At 41.4% G+C, this 19,739-nt stretch overlaps 1 protein-coding gene across 1 annotated transcript in view; it reads left to right on the forward strand.

The window, feature by feature from the left end:
* Nucleotides 1-19,739, forward strand: part of XCT (XAP5 family protein) — a 139,619-nt gene that overhangs the window by 73,251 nt on the left and 46,629 nt on the right. Inside the window, exons 5-7 of the mRNA XM_089413873.1 lie at nucleotides 10,810-10,888; nucleotides 11,061-11,137; nucleotides 11,273-11,334. Coding sequence (XP_089269999.1) covers nucleotides 10,810-10,888; nucleotides 11,061-11,137; nucleotides 11,273-11,334 — 218 coding nt within the window. The remainder of the gene's footprint in view (nucleotides 1-10,809; nucleotides 10,889-11,060; nucleotides 11,138-11,272; nucleotides 11,335-19,739) is intronic.

The raw sequence follows: 19,739 nt of genomic DNA on the forward strand, positions 1-19,739 counted from the left end.
CAGGCCTCGGCACCACCTCCCAAACATCATTTTTCATGATAGAAGAATACTCCTCCTGCATGGCCTCTCTCCAAACCTGTTGGTTAGCTGCCTCCTCATAGCTAGAAGGCTCAGAGTCAAGGATGTTGGTAACCATTGCCATATAGCTACAAAACCTCTCAGGTGGTCTACTCTCTCTGATTGGCCTCTTCGGCTCAGCAACAGATGTGGCATCTCTCAAGGTGTCTTGAAGCCACTTGGGCTTCCTCTTCCCTGAGTGCACTTCTCCCACCGGAGATTGAAACTCCTCCTCCTCATCATCATCAGGAGCCTGAACTCCTGACTGTCTGTCTGCTGTCCTCCTGCCTGCACCTGAACCTGTAGAAGCTGAGGTACCGTGTGAACTGTCCATCAGTGGACTCCCTAGTGAACTGCTCTGCATGTTGCCTGGAGCACCACCCCTCTGGCTCGGTGAGCCACTGCTCACTGACGGACCTGACATCCTCATAGATGTACCTCCTGATCCTTTTGATACCTGCCCACTGGATCCCTGCGACTGACTCAACTGCTGCTGAGGGTCTGGCTGATCCAGATACTCTAACTCCCGTGACCTCCTAAAGGCCCTGTCCTCCTCGAACTTCACATCCCGTCTGACAACAACTCTCCTCTGTGCAGGAATGTAAATCCGAAAGGCCTTTGAGGTCTCACTGTAGCCCACGAAGATACCTTTCTCTGCGGTGGGCTCTAGTTTGGTCCTCTTCTCCTTGGGTATATAGGAGTATGTGATGCATCCAAAGATATGAAGATGACCAAGATCAGGCTTCTTCCCAGAGAAAGCCTCCTCCGGAGTCATGTGCCCCAAGGCACGATGCGGACTCCTGTTCTGCAAGTAAACAGCTGTGTTGCAGGCCTCTGCTCACAAGAACAATGGCAACCCCTGATCATGTAACATGGCTTTGGTAGCCCCTATGATGGATCTGTTCTTCCTCTCCGCAAACTTGTTCTGCTGGGGGTTGTAAGGAACAGTGAACTCCCTCCTAATGCCTGCCTCCGCACAATAGTCAACAAACTCTCCAAGGGTGTACTCTCCTCCATTGTCCGACCTCAGGGACTTGATCTTTCGACCTGTCTGAGTCTCCACAAGAGCTCTGAACTCCTGAAACCGCTTGAAGACCTCACTCTTGGTCTTCAAGAAATAAATCCAGGTCCTCCTTGAGTGATCATCAATGAATAAGACATAGTACTCATATCCACTCAAGGAAACATGAGACATCCGACCGCTCACATCGGAATGAATCAAATCAAGTATCCCCGTCGCTCTGCTGTCACTGCTGGGAAAAGGGGATTTGGCAAACTTGCCCATCGCACAACCTCTGCAAGTATCAAAGTGATCAGTACTGAAATTTGGCACACCTGTAGTGATCTCCCGCAATGTCCTCAAGGCTCCATGATACATATGTCCCATCCTGCGGTGCCAAATCTCACACAGCTCAGAATTGCTAGCTCTGCTGTCGGTACTACTGCTCAATGCCAAAAGGGGCTGAAATGCAAACTTGTACACCTTTGCATGGCGTACACCTATCGCTCTAGCTGAATCAGCTGGAGTGCCCCTGGGATACATCAACACCTGTCCTCCCCTGAATAGTACCTCATATCCTCTGTCCTCCAAAGCTGAGACGGATATGAGGTTCTTCCTCATCCCTGGCACATAAAGAACCTCTGACACCTTCAAGGGAGGTTTGGACTCCCTCTGAAATGTCACTGTCCCCACCCCGACTGCTCTAACAACTCTGTCATCACCGAGTACTACCTCGATATCAGTGCCACTCTCTGAAAGCTCTGAGAAGTACTCACGGACTCCTGTCATATGACGTGAAGCCCCACTGTCCACATACCAGATACCTGAAGATGCTCCGCTAATCGAGGGAAAAGCATGCTCCCTCTGAACCTGTGTGGCAGGTGATCCTGCACTAGAGGACTCACACGTAGTGAACGCAAACTATCGGTCAAAACGACCAGCAAAGTCCTCAATCTCTGCTGAAGCTGCCACGTCCTGGTTCTTCCCCTTCTTCTTCTTCTTCTCCGGACACACAACTGCATAGTGTCCCATCTTTTGACAATTCCAACACTTCACCTTGGAATAGTCTGTTGAAAAGTGTGCAACAAGAAATGCTTGTTGAGAGTGCAACAAGATGATGGAGCTTAGTGAAAAGAGTCGCCTTCACTAAGTGGGCCCACAGGGTATTTTTGGCGCAAGTCTATTTTTAGACTATGTCTATTTTTAGACATATGGATCATGTCTATGTTTATGGATGATTGATCAAGTTGGGAAAAATAGATGGATTTCTATTTTTGATGAAAGTGTGAGTGATGACAGTGTGAGTGATCAAAGTCTATTTTTAGACTGGCTGTCAAAAATAGAAAAGTCAAATATTATTATCTCACAATAATATTTGGACTATAAACTGGATCTTATTCTCTTGGAGCACTTCAGAATGAGCTACGGATGTGGTACATGCAGATCCCACAAGGAAATACGTGGTTACCTATGGGATGACTAATATTTGCATGCAGGACTTCAGTTAGAACTCAAGTGAGTTGAGTTTAGTGGACTGGAGGTACAGTTGATGGAGTTGTGTTCAGTTTGACTTAGTTAAACTAGTTGTAGTTAGTCTAACTGCAGATAGACTAATGATGAGTTGTTAAACTAATTATTAACTCATAATAAAACTAAAGAATACATCAGTTAACTCAGTTGCATGTCAGTGCATGTTCAGTTCAACAGGGACAAGTGGTAGAGAATCAGATTGCTATCAGTTGTGACTATAGTTGTGCATCAGATCTTGCACAATCAAAGGATTGAGTATGCCAATGAGTTTGCTCACGTATTTGGCCCACATTTTAGCCTTTTCTCACGTCCACAAAGTGTGAGTGACTATTTTGCAGGTGAAAATCGAGTTTGGGAAGCAATTCTCATCAGTTCTTGAGCAGGTATTGAGCAGTGGAGGCAGGCAAGCAGTGGAAGAGATTTGGAGATCAGATCTGAGCTGTATTGTGTGTAACAGAGGTGGAGATACTTGTGAGAAGTATTATGCTGTGTAATGTTACATGACTCAATCATTAATATACAGATAGTGTGGGGTTTTTAGCGAGATGCTTTCCCCGTGATACAAACTGTGTTAATGTGTGAATGCTCTTGATGTTTTATTGTTATTGATGCTGCTATATTCTTGATCAATGTAGAGGAGCTTATGTATTGTGTATGTTTTCCGCATTAGTACATGATCAGGATAATCTCCATTGAATATGTGTTAAATTATTCAAAATTTCTACATGGTATCGGAGCAGCTTGATTTGTAGAAGAGATTTTTACAGAATATCAAGCGAGGGTTGATCGGAAGCAGTTGAGTTGGTTGCTGGTGGAATTCGAATTTGCAGCAGTGTTGTTGAAAATGTCTTTCAACGGATTGCAAATGTTATTCCAAAGCAAGAGCGACTTGGCGCTCAAGGATAAACTCAGTAACAATAAAGGTGAGAATGGATCTTCATCAAAGGTATCTGATGAAGAGAATTGCGCTTTGGCTGCCAAAGCAAAGAAAGGGAAGAACGAGAAAGCTTCTCAGTCTGGTGCGAAAGGCAAGAAGCAGGATATGTCCAAAGTGAAGTGTTTTCACTGCCACCAGCATGGACACTATGCCACAAATTGTCCGCAGAAGAAGAAGAACAAGCAAGTTGCTGGATCTGCAGGGGGAGAGGCTTTAGCTTCTCAGTTTGAGCTTGATTTTTCATTGATCGCATGCTTGGTTTCAAGTGTGATGGGATCAGTGTGGTTCCTGGACAGTGGTGCGTCTTTTCACATGACGGGAGATAGAGATTTGTTCTCTGATCTGGAGGACAAAGATCTTGGAGTGCACATCGAGATGGGCGACGATGGTAGATACAGTGTGTTGTCGCGCGGACTGGCACGACAACGCTCGGACCGGGGGCTGTCACTCTGATCCCCGATCCCTCCGTTTAAGCCTGTCTCCCGCGGCTAAGGGGGGTAGACCCTGTGAGATAATGAAGACCAACTGCCAAACAGTTGGGTGGGAGACACGATGCACGATATGATAGAAGCACTAAAATGGATTTAGAAATGAAAAGACCAGTGCCTTGTGGAGTTAATTTTTAATCGATTAATTATCAGATGCTGAGGAATATAGACCATGCAGAGCAAGCATTTATCATCAAAGCTCGAATGATGCAAGATATTAGTTAGAATGACGACGCTCTTATAATGACAAAAGCTCAATAACGATATTCAGCCACTGGAAATTTCGAAAAAGATGAATGCTTAAAACCACCATGAGAATCGTAAATTGACCAGATATCTATTTCGCATCTCGGAAAAAAATTAGATCTTCAACATGAAAGATATATCGTGAAGGCAACTGAGACTGGCAAAATGATTTTCCAAATTTTTTTTATTTTTTCAAAGTTTTTTTTTTTAAATAAAAATTAAAATCTAATTAAAGTCTAGATCTAAACTTAAAACTAAGCTAAAATTAAAATCTACAAATTTAAAATCTAATAAATCTAAAGGAATTAAAATCTCAAAATCTATTCTAAAAATCTAAAAAATTAACTATACAAAAAAAATGAACCTAATAAAATCTTTTTTATTATTTAAAAAAAAAAAATAAAAAAAAATAAAATCTAAAACATAAGATATAAAAAGAACTAGATATTAAAATCTAACTACAACGATCTTAAACTAAACATAAATTAAAATCTACGTTAAATCTAAAAATAACATAAAACTATACAAATTTTAAGCTAAAGCTAAAGCTGAGATTAAAATCTAAACAAAACTATATGGAAACTTAAACCTAAGTCTAAACAACGATATGCATATCACAAAAAAAACAAAAAAGCGGCACGCATGAAATCAAAATGCCAACGAGTCTCACAGTGAACCCTAGCCGCATACATAACCACGTATAAAACAGTCCATTATGCATAACACGATACACCAAGGCGACTGAGAAGGCTTCTCAAAATCGTAATCGATGGCCGAATACGTTAAAAATATTTCAGTGCGATTAAAGGTGACAGGGAAATGAAAAATCGATTGATGCTTACCGATAATACGCAGAGGTTTCGAAGAGAGTTCCTGGCCCGATGATTTGAGCATGACTTGCGACGGAGTCAATGGACTGAGGCAGCGGTGTGTATATGGTTGATTGTCTGTATTTTATGTTTGCAGGTGCCGCGTGAGGAGCGATGTGCATAGAAGCGAGATTTGCAGGAACGCTTCCAGGTTGAAAAATCTGCGTGATGAGCTCAGAGCGTGAACACCTCCAAATTTTGACGGCTAAAACAACGCAGCCACGCCTATATCGTTCGAATACGTGCAGACAAAACGATACCCGCAGAGAGCTGAGCGTTTATGAATGGAACGGTTCTCACACTGCCAGCCGACACACTAGTAAATGAAGCGATTTGCTCATACGATGAACTGAAACCTTGCCTCAGTCGATGGTGATGACACATCAAGATGCCATTTAGGACTTCCTTTCCCAGTGAACTGATTGAAAACCGATGCTGCCGGTTCGGATGGAAAATGCAACCTTGATCTCCTTCTGAAAATCTGATCTTGATGAAAACCTTGAAGTTGAAAACACAAAAATACAAAACCCTAAAAAAAACTGTACAAAGCAAAATCCTGCAATCTGAAACCCTAGAACAGCTGCTAATTTACAGATTTGGCCCCTGAAATGCCAGATTTAACAATAATTGCAGTAATGCTTTCAGAATATTAGAAATTTTGAACTTCACTGTGAACAGAAAGAAAAATCTCTCAATGTAAACCATGAAATAAACTTAAAAATTTAACCCAGGGCACAATCAGCTGGGCTCTGCACAGAACAGCATGTGGGAGTCGGCTGGTTCAGCCCAGAACTTCCCCAAACGCCCACAAATATCCTTCACCTAAATGGTTTCCTGCACACTTCAAACAAACTTCAGCAAAAGGGGCAAGAAATGCTGCTAGATTTCAAGAGAAAATGGAGATACCTGCCATTTTCCAGAAACCCTACAACATTCAGGCCCTAGCACGTGAGCAAGATACCTGTACTCACAATGCTCTAAAGAAAATCAGCTGTTTTAACTGTTGAAAACTGAAATATGCAGAAAAGCAAACACCTCACAGCGATTCCAGAGAGTAACACCAGCCAGTTTGAACCCCAAAGTCTTCTTTTATTAATCAGAAATCAGATTACAAGAGAGCTTTCAGTACAGACTCACAGATCAGATCCATCTAAAATGACCACCTAAGACCCTATATAAAGGAAATGATCCCAACGGCTAGTTCTAATGATCCATGCAGAAATGATCTCGACCGTTGATGAGGATCAAGACATCTCTTGATCTCATCCGTCGATTTATTCACTTAAAAAATTATTATTTTATTAGTTAGGGTTTTTTGCTTGATTTTTAATTTTTTATTATTTTTCATTATTTTATTATTTTTATTCATTTTTTAATTTTTTAATTCATTTTAAAATGGATCATCGAACTAAACCTTCGGAAGCATCACCTAGGACATCATCCTGCTGTCCTAAAACTGAAAAATAGCACTGCTGTAGTAAAGATAAAACTGCTGTTTATGAAAAAATCAGCTTGCTGGAATTTTTTGAGTGAAAAATTAGCAACTGTAATTTTTCCTTTTGCTGTCCCAAACTGCCCTTCAGCACTCAAGCTCTGATACCATGTAGAAATTTCTGTTTTCCCACCCCGGTTTTCAGTTTCTCCTTATTTCTCCCATGTAGTTAAATGCCCATTCCCATAACCATACATTTAACAGACTGAAAAAATAAATATTGCTGAAAACACAAATTCTGGAAATTTTTCAGAATGCTGGAAATTGCAGAATTAAAAATCAGCAATCAAAAACAGCCATTAAAACACATTAAAACACTGATATTTTTGGTCAACTTGACCCTGGAAAAACTCCCTACAACTCTTGGGGAAAACCAGTTTGAGAGCTCTTCTTTATTTCTGAAAATTGCCTTTTTACAGTGAGAAAAATCAGCAAGCAAATTTACAACTTATCTCCTTTCCCGTGCCTCACAACAATCTGGAAATTACAGCAAACAGGACAGAAATAAATGCTGTACGGTCTCCGTTTTGTGTGCAGAAAAATCAGCAAACTGCTCCTCGATTTTTTGTGCAAAAATCTGCCTTTCACTATGTGCTGAATCAGCTGTACAAATCTGGTCAACTGCTGCCCTGGAATGTGTGCCAAGCTGCTGTCTCCTTCTCCTCTCTGCTCAGAAATCTCTCTTGCTCTCTTGCTCTCCTTCTCCCAATCTGCTCATGAAAGAATGAATGACCTTTTCCTCCTTTAATATAACTCCAAGTGACTTTTGGGTGATCCAAGTGACTTTTGGGTGATCTCTAAATCCAATGGCTGAAATAGATTTAGATCAATGGCTGAGATTAAATGCTCATTTAAATCTCACTTTCTATTTTTTAATTCACCCCACTTTAATAAAGACCCACTTAGTCATTTATTTCCAAAGTCACTTTTCCTTTCTAATTTTTCATTTACTTTATAAAAGTTACTTTAAAATTAGACTTAGTAACTTTATCACTTAAAGTCACTTTTAAATTAGATTTAACTTTATAAAATTATAAAGTCACTTTAGGAGAAAAATTAAATTCTTTTGGACACTTTTCCCTAGGCCAAAGATCAAAGCCTAAGGGAACCACTTGTCCTCCGGTACCAAATTTCAACAAGGCCAATGTGATGAATGAATGATGTTGAAAAAATGAAATAAGGCCTTAATTTATATGAGGTTTGACATGCCTTATTTCCCTAATTTTAAAGAAGAGTCCTACAACAAGTTTGCTTAAGCATTCAACAAGAGTAAAATCACATGCTGACCTTAATATAGCTAAAAAATATAACAAAAATGCCAAATATAGCCCACCAATGTGGGAAACAATAACCTCCACCATGACATCATCCTCGATAAATGCTCAAGGTGCTTGAAGCAAGTGACCAAATAGATTACAAGTGTTCCTCACTCCAAGAAAAAATCAAAGTGCATGGGTATGCCTCCTTAAAGTGCTGCCTCCTAACCATGACATCATCCACATTATGCCCTATGTCACCCGTTTAGGGCTAAGAGGAGTGGCGTGGCATCATCATATGCAAGCGTTGGGCTCCGAAGGTGATGTGCAAGCCCTCCCATGTCATTGCAATGATAACCAACCTCATCTGGGCTTCCGAACACGCAATGTCCATCAAACAATGTTAAGGCCAGCTGAGGGTGTCTTGGGCCCATATGAGCACATCATCAAGTACTCCAATGCCCAATCTCATTCGCTCAACGTTTCAACATCTAATGGTACATATGGGTGTTAAGTACCTTGTGGAATCGTCTCATAGGCCAACTCTCATCTCTAAAGGGGAAACACTTTATCATGCAGCTTAGAATTGTTCTCTAAATGGGGTACAACAACCTCTAGAGTGCTGCTAAAAGGGATCAAGCCCACCTCTTAAGAGATCTCTACTACTGTGATAACACGACCTGAAAAAACATCTTAAGAATAAGTGAAATCAATAATCATTAGGGATTAAAACCATTAAAACATCATATTGGACTGTATCTAATGCTAAGGGCACAATAATACTTCTCACTAAACTCACCTTCAAATATCTAATTAGATCAGGACTTGTAAACCAATTACCTCACTTATATTAGGGATGATTGGGTCAACAACCCTATTAGGTGTTTCTAGCCCCCATGGGGAGTGACAGGTCCCAGGTTAGCCCATCAATCCATAGGTGTGTTGGACAATGATGGTTACGTAATGGGAAAAACCTCATGGTAGGTGCCGCAACCATTTGACCTGCTAGTGAGGGTCCAACATCCCAAGTGCATAGATGTAAGGAGGGAGCAATCATGGAGGCATGAATTACCCTGTTCGTAGGCCTTCTTTTTCAACCCCTCTGGTGTGCCTTTTACTTTAATGATTTGTCTTTATTTGGTGCAAAGCTTAGGAGCCTGAGCTTGCTTTTGTATTTTTCTAGTACCCCTTTAAGATGAAACAATTTCTCGCTCATTTCCTGAGATGAAACATTAAATGCTTGAGGGAACTGGTTGATGGCTAATGAGGAGGTAGGTCTCATGCTAGTCTTTTTCCCAGACGCTAAATAATGTCCTAGCCATCTTTTGCATTTTACATTTTTCTCTTATTGTGGCTTTTTATATACTTCTAACTTTTTTTAGTTACATCAACCACTGGGGCCATTCTGGGTCTTGATGCAAGGATGTGGATGAAGGATGCCAATACCTGTGATCAATGACTACCAGCTTGAAGAAAGGTGAAGGATAACAAGGAGAGATGGAGAGTGGTAAGTATGGATTATCTTGGCCACAGTACATCAATCAGTGTTTCCCCAGTAGTGCTTTTTCCAAACCTCAAGGCCTTAGAGGAGGTCCCACCAGACTAAAGTGAAAGACTAACCTCCCAGGTGAAGTGTGGAAACCAGAATACAATCGAGATCGGTCAATCATACAGTTTGCCCCGTGATCCATATTAGTATGCCCATAGCATTAAATTAAAGCACATGATTGTAAAAATGGTTAAAGTACCTGCTGATAGATGATCCACCTTCCTTCAAGTAGAAATGCCAGATGGGAGAGAGATCTGATGGGAGCAATAGGTGGAGAATCCTGACATAATGTTATGTGCTGGACCCTGGTCATCATAGGGTCACTGGCTGTTGGCTGTACAAAGAGGAGAGAACATTTCTCCTAGTGGCTACCTACTTTTTGGTGCATAACAGTTCCTCAAAGGAAAGATAAAAATTCATACTGTGCCCTTTCCAAACCTCAAGGCCGTAGAGGAGGTCCCACCAGACTAAAGTCAAAGACTAACCTCCCAGGTGAAGTGTGGAAACCAGAATACAATTGAGATCGGTCAATCATACAGTTTGCCCTGTGATCCATATTAGTATGCCCATAGCATTAAATGAAAGCACATGATTGTAAAAGTACCTGCTGATAGATGATCCACCTTCCTTCAAGTGGAAATGCCATATGGGAGAGAGATCTGATCGGAGCAATAGGTGCAGAATCCTGACATAATGTTATGTGCTGATCATCATAGGGTCACTGGCTGCTGTCTGTACAAAGAGGAGAGAAAATTTCTCCTAGTGGCTACCTACTTTTTGGTGGGTAACAGTTCTCCTCAAAGGATAGATAAAAATTCATTGAATTCAGTCTCTAATTTTGGCAATCTAGGTCAGAGCTCTATGTTCCTTTTTGTTTATAGGGCTGAAGGGAAGCAGAAATAGCTTTAGGTTTGTTTCAGTTTGTATTTGTTTGTAATATAAATAAATACAAAGGGTTGAATGAAATATTGTCAGATGTTAGCAAAGTATTTAAAGCACTATCAGAAGCAAATACTTTGAAAGACCTGCAAATACCTCAATAAGGATTTCTCTGCCAGAAGCACCATTGTTTTAACTTGAAAGAAATCCCAGTGTCATTGTTTTGAGTTGGGGGTGTATTTTGTTTTGATTTATGATGCCATTGTTCATGGTGAATGCCAATAATAATTCCAACATTCCTACAACCAAAAGATAGCCTAAATTTAACAGATATGTTTTTATTCTTGATCAGTCGTCTATTTGGACTGAATGTATTTTAGTTATTTTGGCTTTGTTTGGAAGTAGACCATGATGTTGAAACCTGAAAGCTGTTTGTAGACAATGTAGGATATCAATCAAAGGATATTTAGCATTTCTGATGAATAATCCTATTTATCCTTCTGCAGATGATGGGGAGCGAAAGAAGCATAAACTTGGGCAGCTTGGTAAAGACCCAACGGTGGAGACAAGTTTCTTGCCTGACAGGTATTTGCTATTACAGCGTAAGCTTTGTAGACAGAAGAAATAGAGTAGGGGATTCCATATATAGTTTAAGTTGAGCTATATAGTATCAAGTGTTTTAATCATCAATGCTTGAAAGATCCTTCTCCGTGGAATTTAACTTGTGTTCTCAAGGGACTGGAGGACAATGCTTCAGGGAGCGGGAAGCTGAGGAACAGGCTGAACGTGAACGGTTGAGGAAGAAGTGGCTGACTGAACAAGAGCATATTAGAAGTATGCATTCTGCTGTAGATCATGCCAGCAATCTACGTAGCAGTTGTTTTTAGTAAATATATGTTTGCCATGGTTGCAGTATCATTGTGTTTCACACTTATCCAGAATAGTTAAACACATATAAATTGAATGCAGATGAACCGTTGGAGATTACTTACAGTTACTGGGATGGGGCAGGTCATAGAAGAGTTATTCAGGTAACTTTAATATATATTATGTGGTGTGCATGGTTTGTAGATCTAGATGAACTGCTCTTTCTTTGTCCTTTTGCTTCTATAGATATCATTTATTACATTAGAGTGGGTGAATCTAGTTTTGAGACGTGTTGAATCATCAATTGTTTTTATATTTTGTCAGATCAACTCTATATATTAGAACCATGACTCTAGTCTGTTTCCTCTGCACTTGGTTATATTAAAAATTTTCTTAAATGCTGCTGGTCAATTCTAATTGCTTTGAAGCCAGTGGGATAAAATAATTTTGGATAGGTGTACAGTTCAAATCTGGCTGGTCACATTCACTTTTTGTTGCAGCAATATCTGCTGGATTTTAGGAAAATGACAACTTTTTGCTTTTACTGATTTATTGGCAATTATAGCTCAGCAATACATGTACATGTTAACTTGACGTGTTTGAATGAACCATGTTAAATCACTACTCTGTTAGTATTGAAATGAACTGCAGGATCCAGCCATGCTTTAATATATCATGATGTTCCCACGATATGAAGTTCTAAATGAATCTGGATTTCTTTGTCCTTTTCTTTTGAGGGGGAAGCTAGTGGGGAATCCCTCAGTCACTGCTTTGCATTTTGTGGGTGGCAACCAGTGTAAACCTGTCAGCATGGATTATGGTGCCTGACCTGGTAGGGAAATTGAGTGAGGATGCAACAGATATGGCCACCATGGGAGATTGACCCTGAGACCTCCTGCATGAAGCTCAAAGTACTCTACCACTTGAGCTAGCCAGTTGGGATTTTTTATAGAACAATTCATCCCACCGTCGAGCACTTAAGAGAGGGTGAGATTGCTGGAACCTTTCCAGCCCCATATAAATAGAGGGGTATGTCCCTTATGTGCATACCAAGTGTGTTCCTGAATGGGCTTAAATACCCCCTACTTTCTCATCCAATCTTTTTGCACCAAATGCTCAAGTTATGTGCATCTTTTATGTGTCCTTGAATGGGCTTAAATAAGCCCATGCTTTGTCGTTAGAACCAATTTTCCATAGGGACGTGTCTCCCAGGGTGGGGTGTGCGCACCCCATGTTATCCACGCACTTGGAATGGGGGAACGATTCCCCACATACCCCTTTTGGGGAAACTCGGGTAGATGCAAGGGGAAATGTTTCCCGAATGTGGGGGATGCGTTTCCCTAAAAGAGGTGCTTGTGGGTTTCACACCTCATCACACCTCAAAAAGGGCTAGGCATCCCCTCGTAATTTTGTTGAAAGCAATAATTTATGAGTGGGGAGGCCTAATATTCCACCCTAGGGCCCTACTAATGCTATGTAATTAATGGTAGTGTTAAATTCTTGAAGTAAAAAGATTTTTATGTAGAAATTTCTCATTTTCCACCGCGGTTTTCAGTTTCACCTTATTTCTCCAAAATAGTTAAATGCCCTTTCCCATATCCATACATTTAACAACTGAAAAAATAAATTTTACTGAAAACACAAATTCTAGAAATTTTACAGAATGCTAGAAAATGCAGAAATATAAAAATCAGCACATATAAACAGCCATTCAACACATTTAAACACAATGATTTTTGGTTAAGGTGACCCTGGAAAACCCCCCTACAACTCTTGGGGAAAACCAGTTCGAGAGCTCTTTCTTATTTACGAAAAATGCTTTTTACAGTGAGAAATATTCAACACAAAATCAACAAGTAAACTTTTACAACTTATCTCGTTTTCCGTGCCTCAGCCAACTGGAAAAACTTGCAAACATCAAAATTTGAACAACAATAAATACTGTACATCCTCCTCGATTTCTGTGCCAATTTTCAGCCTTAAATTCTGCTGTACGACCTTCCTAGAAAATCGTGCAAGCTGCCAGAAATTCTGCTGTACAATTTCCTCGATATCTGTGCCGAAAACTGCTGTACGGCCTCCTTGAAAATCTGCTGTACGACCTCCTTGACAATCGTGCCAACAAACTCAGATTTCTGCTCCTCGATTTCTGTGCAAACTGTTGTACGGCCTCCTTCAAAATCGTGCCCAAAAAATCTGCATTTCACTGTATGCTAACTCAGCTGTATGGACTTGCTGGAATGCTGTCTTGGAATGTGTGCCAAGCTTCTGTCTCCTTCTCCTCCCTGTCCAGAAGTCTCCTTACTCTCTTGCTCTCCTTCTTTCAATCTGCTCATGAAAGAAAATGAATGACCTTTTCCTCCTTTAATCTAACCCTAAGTGACTTTTGGGTGATCCCTAAATCCAATGGCTGAAATAGATTGAGATCTAGGGCTCAGATTAAATGTTTATTTAAATCTCATTTTCTATTTTTTAATTCATCCCACTTCAATAAAGACCCACTTAGTCATTTATTTTCAGAGTCACTTTTCCTTTCTAATTTTACATTGACTTTATTAAAGTCACTTTAAAATTAGACTTTAGTAACTTTATTACTTAAAGTCACTTTTAAATTAGATTTGACTTTATAAAAATTATAAAGTCACTTTAGGAGAAAAACTAAATTCTTTTGGACACTTTTCCCTAGGCCAAAGATCAAAGCCTTAGGGAACCACCTATCCTCTGGTACCAAATTTCAACACTCCCTCTTACCGAGGAAGGTGTTCCTCACCACACCCATCTTGTCTCTGAAGTAGTCATGCTTGCCCCGTGGTAAGGCTTTGGTAAGAATATCTGCAACCTGCTCATCAGTGGGAATATACTCAAGCTTCACAGCGCCCTTCTGAACACAGTCTCAGATGAAATGATATTTGATCCCAATATGCTTTGACCTGTCATGAAATACTGGATTCTCCGTGAGTATAATGCAACTCTGATTATCACAATAAATCACTGAAGGTCTCAACGGCTGGCCAAATAAGCCAAACAACATCTTGTGAAGCCAGATGGCCTCACAACTAGCTAGACTGGCTGCCATATACTCTGCTTCCGCTGAACTCAATGCTACTGACTGCTGCTTCCGGCTGAACCATGACACTACTGTCGAACCCAACCCAAAACATCACCCTGAAGTGCTCTTCCTATCAGAAGCACAATCCACCCAATCAGAATCAGTATAACCTGCCAGTCTCACTCCATCCCCCTGCCTGTAGTCCAGACCATAATCCACTGTCCCCTGCAAGTACTGCAAAATGTGTTTTGCAGCCACCCAGTGAACCTTCCTAGGCTCACACATAAATTGACTCATCGTGTTGACTGCAAAACAAATATCTGGTCTAGTGTCGACCAAATACATCAAGGAACCAATCAGCTGCCTATACAATGTGGGATCCACCAACTCGGAATTTGAAGCATGAAGCTTCTTCCAGTTGGTGATCATCGGTGTCAACATGGGTCTACAATCCTCCATGTGGAATCTGCCAAGGATGTCCACAATATACTTCCCCTGACCCAGGAAGAAATGCCCCTCCTCCTGCCACACCTCCAAACCCAAAAAGTAATGCATCAAGCCGATGTCCTTCATCTCAAACTCCGCCGCAAGATCTCTCTTGCAGTGCTCTATGAGTCTCTCTGCACCTGTAATGACCAAGTCATCCACATACAGCACCAGAATGAGAGGCTCCTCACCTATCACAATATAGTAAACGTTCGGATCTGCTTCACTCTTCGTGAAACCCATCCCCTGCAAGTATGTATCTATCCTGGAGTACCAAGATTTGGGAGCTTGCTTCAGGCCATAAAGGGTCTTCTTTAGTTTGCACACATGGGACTCCTTCCCATGCACCTCAAAGCCCTGTGGCTGCTCAATGTACACCTCCTCCTGTATGAAGCCATTGAGAAATGCAGTCTTCACATCCATCTGGTGGATCTTCCAACCCATCTCTGCTGCTATCGATATAATGGAGCGGATCGAAGTATATCGAGCCACGGGAGCGAAGGTCTCCTCATAATCAACTCCCTCTACCTGGGAGAACCCTCTAACCACAAACCTCACTTTGAATTTCTCAATGCTGCAATCTGCAGCATGCTTTACCTTGTAAAGCCATCTGGAAGTAACCACGGATTTGCCCTTAGGCCTCGGCACCACCTCCCAAACATCATTCTTCATGATAGAAGAATACTCCTCCTGCATGGCCTCTCTCCAGACCTGTTGGCTAGCTACTTCCTCATAGCTAGAAGGCTCAGAGTTAAGGATGCTGGTAACCATTGCCATATAGCTACAAAACCTCTTAGGTGGTATACTCTCTCTGACCGACCTCTTAGGCTCAGCAACACATGTGGCATCTCTCAAGGTGTCCTGAAGCCACTTGGGCTTCCTCTTCCCTCAGCGCACTTCTCCCATTGGAGAATGAAAGTCCTCCTCCTCATCGTCATCAGGAGCCTGAACTCCTGACTGTCTATCTGCTGTCCTGCTGCCTGCACCTGAACCTGTAGAAGATGAGGTACCGTGTGAACTGTCCATCAGTGGACTCTCTAGTGAACTGCTCTGCATGCTGCTCGGAGCACCACCCCTCTGGCTCGGCGAGCCATTGCTCAATGACGGACTTGACATTCTCATAGATGTACCTCCGGATCCTCTTGATCCATGCCCACTGGATCCCTGTCCTCCTCGAACTTCACATCCCGCTTGACAACAACTTTCCTCTATGCAGGAATGTAAATCCGAAAGGCCTTTGAGGTCTCACTGTAGCCCACAAAGATACCCTTCTCTGCGGTGGGCTCTAGTTTGGTCCTCTTCTCCTTGGGTATGTAGGAGTATGTAATGCATCCAAAGATACGAAAATGACCAATATCAGGCTTCTTCCAAGAAAAAGCCTCCTTCGGAGTCATGTGCCCCAAGGCACGATGCAGACTCCTGTTCTGCAAATAAACAGTTGTGTTGCAGGCCTCTGCCCACAAGAATAATGGCAACTCCTGATCATGTAACATGGCTTTGGTAGCCCCTACGATGGATCTGTTCTTCCTCTCCGCAACCCCATTCTGCTGGGGGTTGTAAGGAACAGTGAACTCCCTCTTAATGCCTGCCTCCACACAATAGTCAACAAACTCTCCAAGGGTGTACTCTCCTCCATTGTCCGACCTCAGGGACTTGATCTTCCGACCTGTCTGTGTCTCCACAAGAGCTCTAAACCCCTGAAACCGCTTGAAGACCTCACACTTGGTCTTCAAGAAATAAATCTAGGTCCTCCTGGAGTGATCATCAATGAATAAAACATAGTACTCATATCCACTCAAGGAAAGATGAGACATCCGACCGCTCACATCGGAATGAATCAAATCAAGTATCCTAGTCGCTCTGCTGTCACTGCTGGGAAAAGGGGATTTGGCAAACTTGCCCATCGCACATCCTCTGCAAGTATCAAAGTGATCAGTACTGAAATCTGGCACACCTGTAGTGATCTCACGTAAGGTCCTCAAGGCTCCATGATACATATGCCCCATCCTGCGGTGCCAAATCTTACACAGCTCAGCGCTGCTAGCTCTGCTGTCGGTACTACTGCTCAATGCCAAAAGGGACTGGAATGCAAACTTGTACACCTTTGCATGGCGTACACCTATCACTCTAGCTGAATCAGCTGGAGTGCCCCTGGGATACATCAACATCTGTCCTCCCCTGAACAGTACCTCATATCCTCTGTCCTCCAAAGCTGAGACGGCTATGAGGTTCTTCCTCATCCCTGGGACATAAAGAACATCTGACACCTTCAAGGGAGGTTTGGAGTCCCTCTGAAATGTCAGTGTCACCACACCGACTGCTCTAACAACTCTGTCATCACCGAGTACTACCTCTATATCAGTGCCACTCTCTGAAAGCTCTGAGAAGTACTCACGGACTCCTGTCATGTGACATGAAGCCCCACTGTCCACATACCAGATATAATGGCAGAAGTGTCCTCAGACACGTAATTTTATTAATAAAAAAAAAACAATTACATAATTGATTTGCAAGAGTTTACACCCGAACAACCAAACACTCTTGCAATGAGCTATTTATAAGCTCCATGTCCTAACTACCTCTAATTATGGATCACTTACAAGTGTCCATTTACAATAAATGCTATTCAAACCAACTAGCTAACTAATCTCCTAAGATACGACTCATTTGGAGTGTCATATCTTGTTACAACAATATACTAATTCTATTTGTCTCTAAAATAATTAATCATTCTAGAATAATTATTAATTTAATTTCTTAAATTAATAATTATTTTATTTAATTTATAACCTATGATAATAAAGTATTTTTGGATCATCTAACATTCCCCCCTATGATCCAAAGATACATTACAACATATACCAAGTTCATCCCTGAACTTAGTAAATTTTATTCTGCCAAGCGTTTTGGTGAAAATGTCGGCGATCTGATTTTCGGAAGGACAATAAACTGGTTTGAGGACATCTTTGGCAATGAGCGACCTGATATGATGATACTTGGTGTCCACATGCTTTGTCTTTGAATGAAAAATTGGGTTCTTGGCAAGTTTGATGGTTGACTGGCTGTCAATGAACAATGATGTAGCTTCTGCCTGAGAAATGCCCAAGTCCGGCAAAATTCGGCGCAACCAAACAATTTCACATGTTGCTTCCCATGCTGAAATGTACTCTGCTTCTGCTGAAGAAGTGGCCACTGTAGCTTGTTTTTTACAAGTCCAAGATACCACAATAATGACAGAAGTGTCCAGAATTATCACAGCGTTTTGAACATTGTCCAGCCCAGAGAACCGGAATTATCACTCTTCTTGACGATGATGAAGACTTCAAGGATCTTGTAGAGGAAGACCATGCACCAGGCGCAGCTACTGGAATCGTTTTGATTCTAAGAGACAGTCGGCAGCTTATTATAAAAATTGGATAATTAAAAAAAGAACACAAATACGATAATAAAATGGGGTTAGTTGGCATGAGGTTGCACTGAAGCGCCTTGGATCTGCTCTCACGCGCATTGACCTGCTCTTCGCACACAGGCTCTCAGCATTTGAACACCCCACGTTTATAGTCGTTCTCTCAATTTGCAGAAACTTCAAATATACAGCGCTATCATACAGATTTGCATTTGCAGTTTTTTTATTTTTTTTAAAAAATGATTTTAGAATTGGCAGATCTAAAATCAATAAAAAAAATTTGTTGCAAATTTCATACCAATTTTTGCTGATCACTTCTTTTTCCACGATCTGATAGAGCTGGAATCTCCTCCTCAAATCAACTGCAACATTACCATAGCTCTGATACCACAATAATGGCAGAAGTGTCCTCAGACACGTAATTTTATTAATAAAAAAAACAATTACATAATTGATTTGCAAGAGTTTACACCCGAACAACCAAACACTCTTGCAATGAGCTATTTATAAGCTCCATGTCCTAACTACCTCTAATTATGGATCACTTACAAGTGTCCATTTACAATAAATGCTATTCAAACCAACTAGCTAACTAATCTCCTATAATAGAGCCTAAGATACGACTCATTTGGAGAGTCATATCTTGTTACAACAATATACTAATTCTAATTGTCTCTAAAATAATTAATCATTCTAGAATAATTATTAATTTAATTTCTTAAATTAATAATTATTTTATTTAATTTATAACCTATGATAATAAAGTATTTTTGGATCATCTAACAAGATACCTGAAGATGCACCGTCAATCGAGGGAAACACATGCTCCCTCTGAACCTGTGTGGCAGGTGATCCTGCACTAGAGGACTCATACGCAGTGAACCCAAACTCCTGGTCAAAATGAACTGCAAAGTCCTCAACCTCTGCTGAAGCTGCCACGCTCTGGTTCTTCCCCTTCTTCTTCTTCTTCTCCGGACACACAACTGCATAGTGTCCCATCTTTTGACAATTCCAACACTTCACCTTGGAATAGTCCTTCTGTGTGTTACCCTGTTTACCTTTACCTTTGCCTTTGCCCCCACCATTGCTTGTGGAAGCCTGCTTCTTCCCTTTGCCTTTCTTGCCTCCTGCCGACAGTGCTACATCCTCATCCTGCTCAACTGGCTTGGCTGCCCCAAGCTGACCTTTCCTGATATGTGTCTGAATGCAATTATCCCAAAACCTCTCCCATGTGCGAAGGGTTTTACGTGCACAAACCCCATCAACAAAGTTCATCCATGAACGAGGGAGGCCATTCACTGCAATCCGCACCAACTCAGTGTGTGGAATGTCCTCTCCAACTGCTGCCAACTCATCTCTCACATTAGTAATCTTTGTGAGATATCCAACTGCACTATCATTACCCATCTTAATGGTCTTCAACTTCTCCTTCAGGACCATTTTCCGGTTCTCATTGGTACTCTGGTAGAGATTGGACAATGCTGTCCACATCTCATGGGTATTTCTTTTTCCTTTCACGTGAGGAATGCAATGGTCTTTGACTTCGTCTAGAATCAGTCTCTTATACTTGTTATTCTTTTTATTATACTCAGCCAACTGAGTAGCATCAGTAGGCACAACAACAGGGT

The sequence above is a fragment of the Pinus tabuliformis genome, chromosome 6 (genome assembly GCF_031772625.1).
Source record: "Pinus tabuliformis cultivar Carrire ecotype Pingquan chromosome 6, CPIR1, whole genome shotgun sequence".
Lineage (NCBI taxonomy): Eukaryota > Viridiplantae > Streptophyta > Pinopsida > Pinales > Pinaceae > Pinus > Pinus tabuliformis.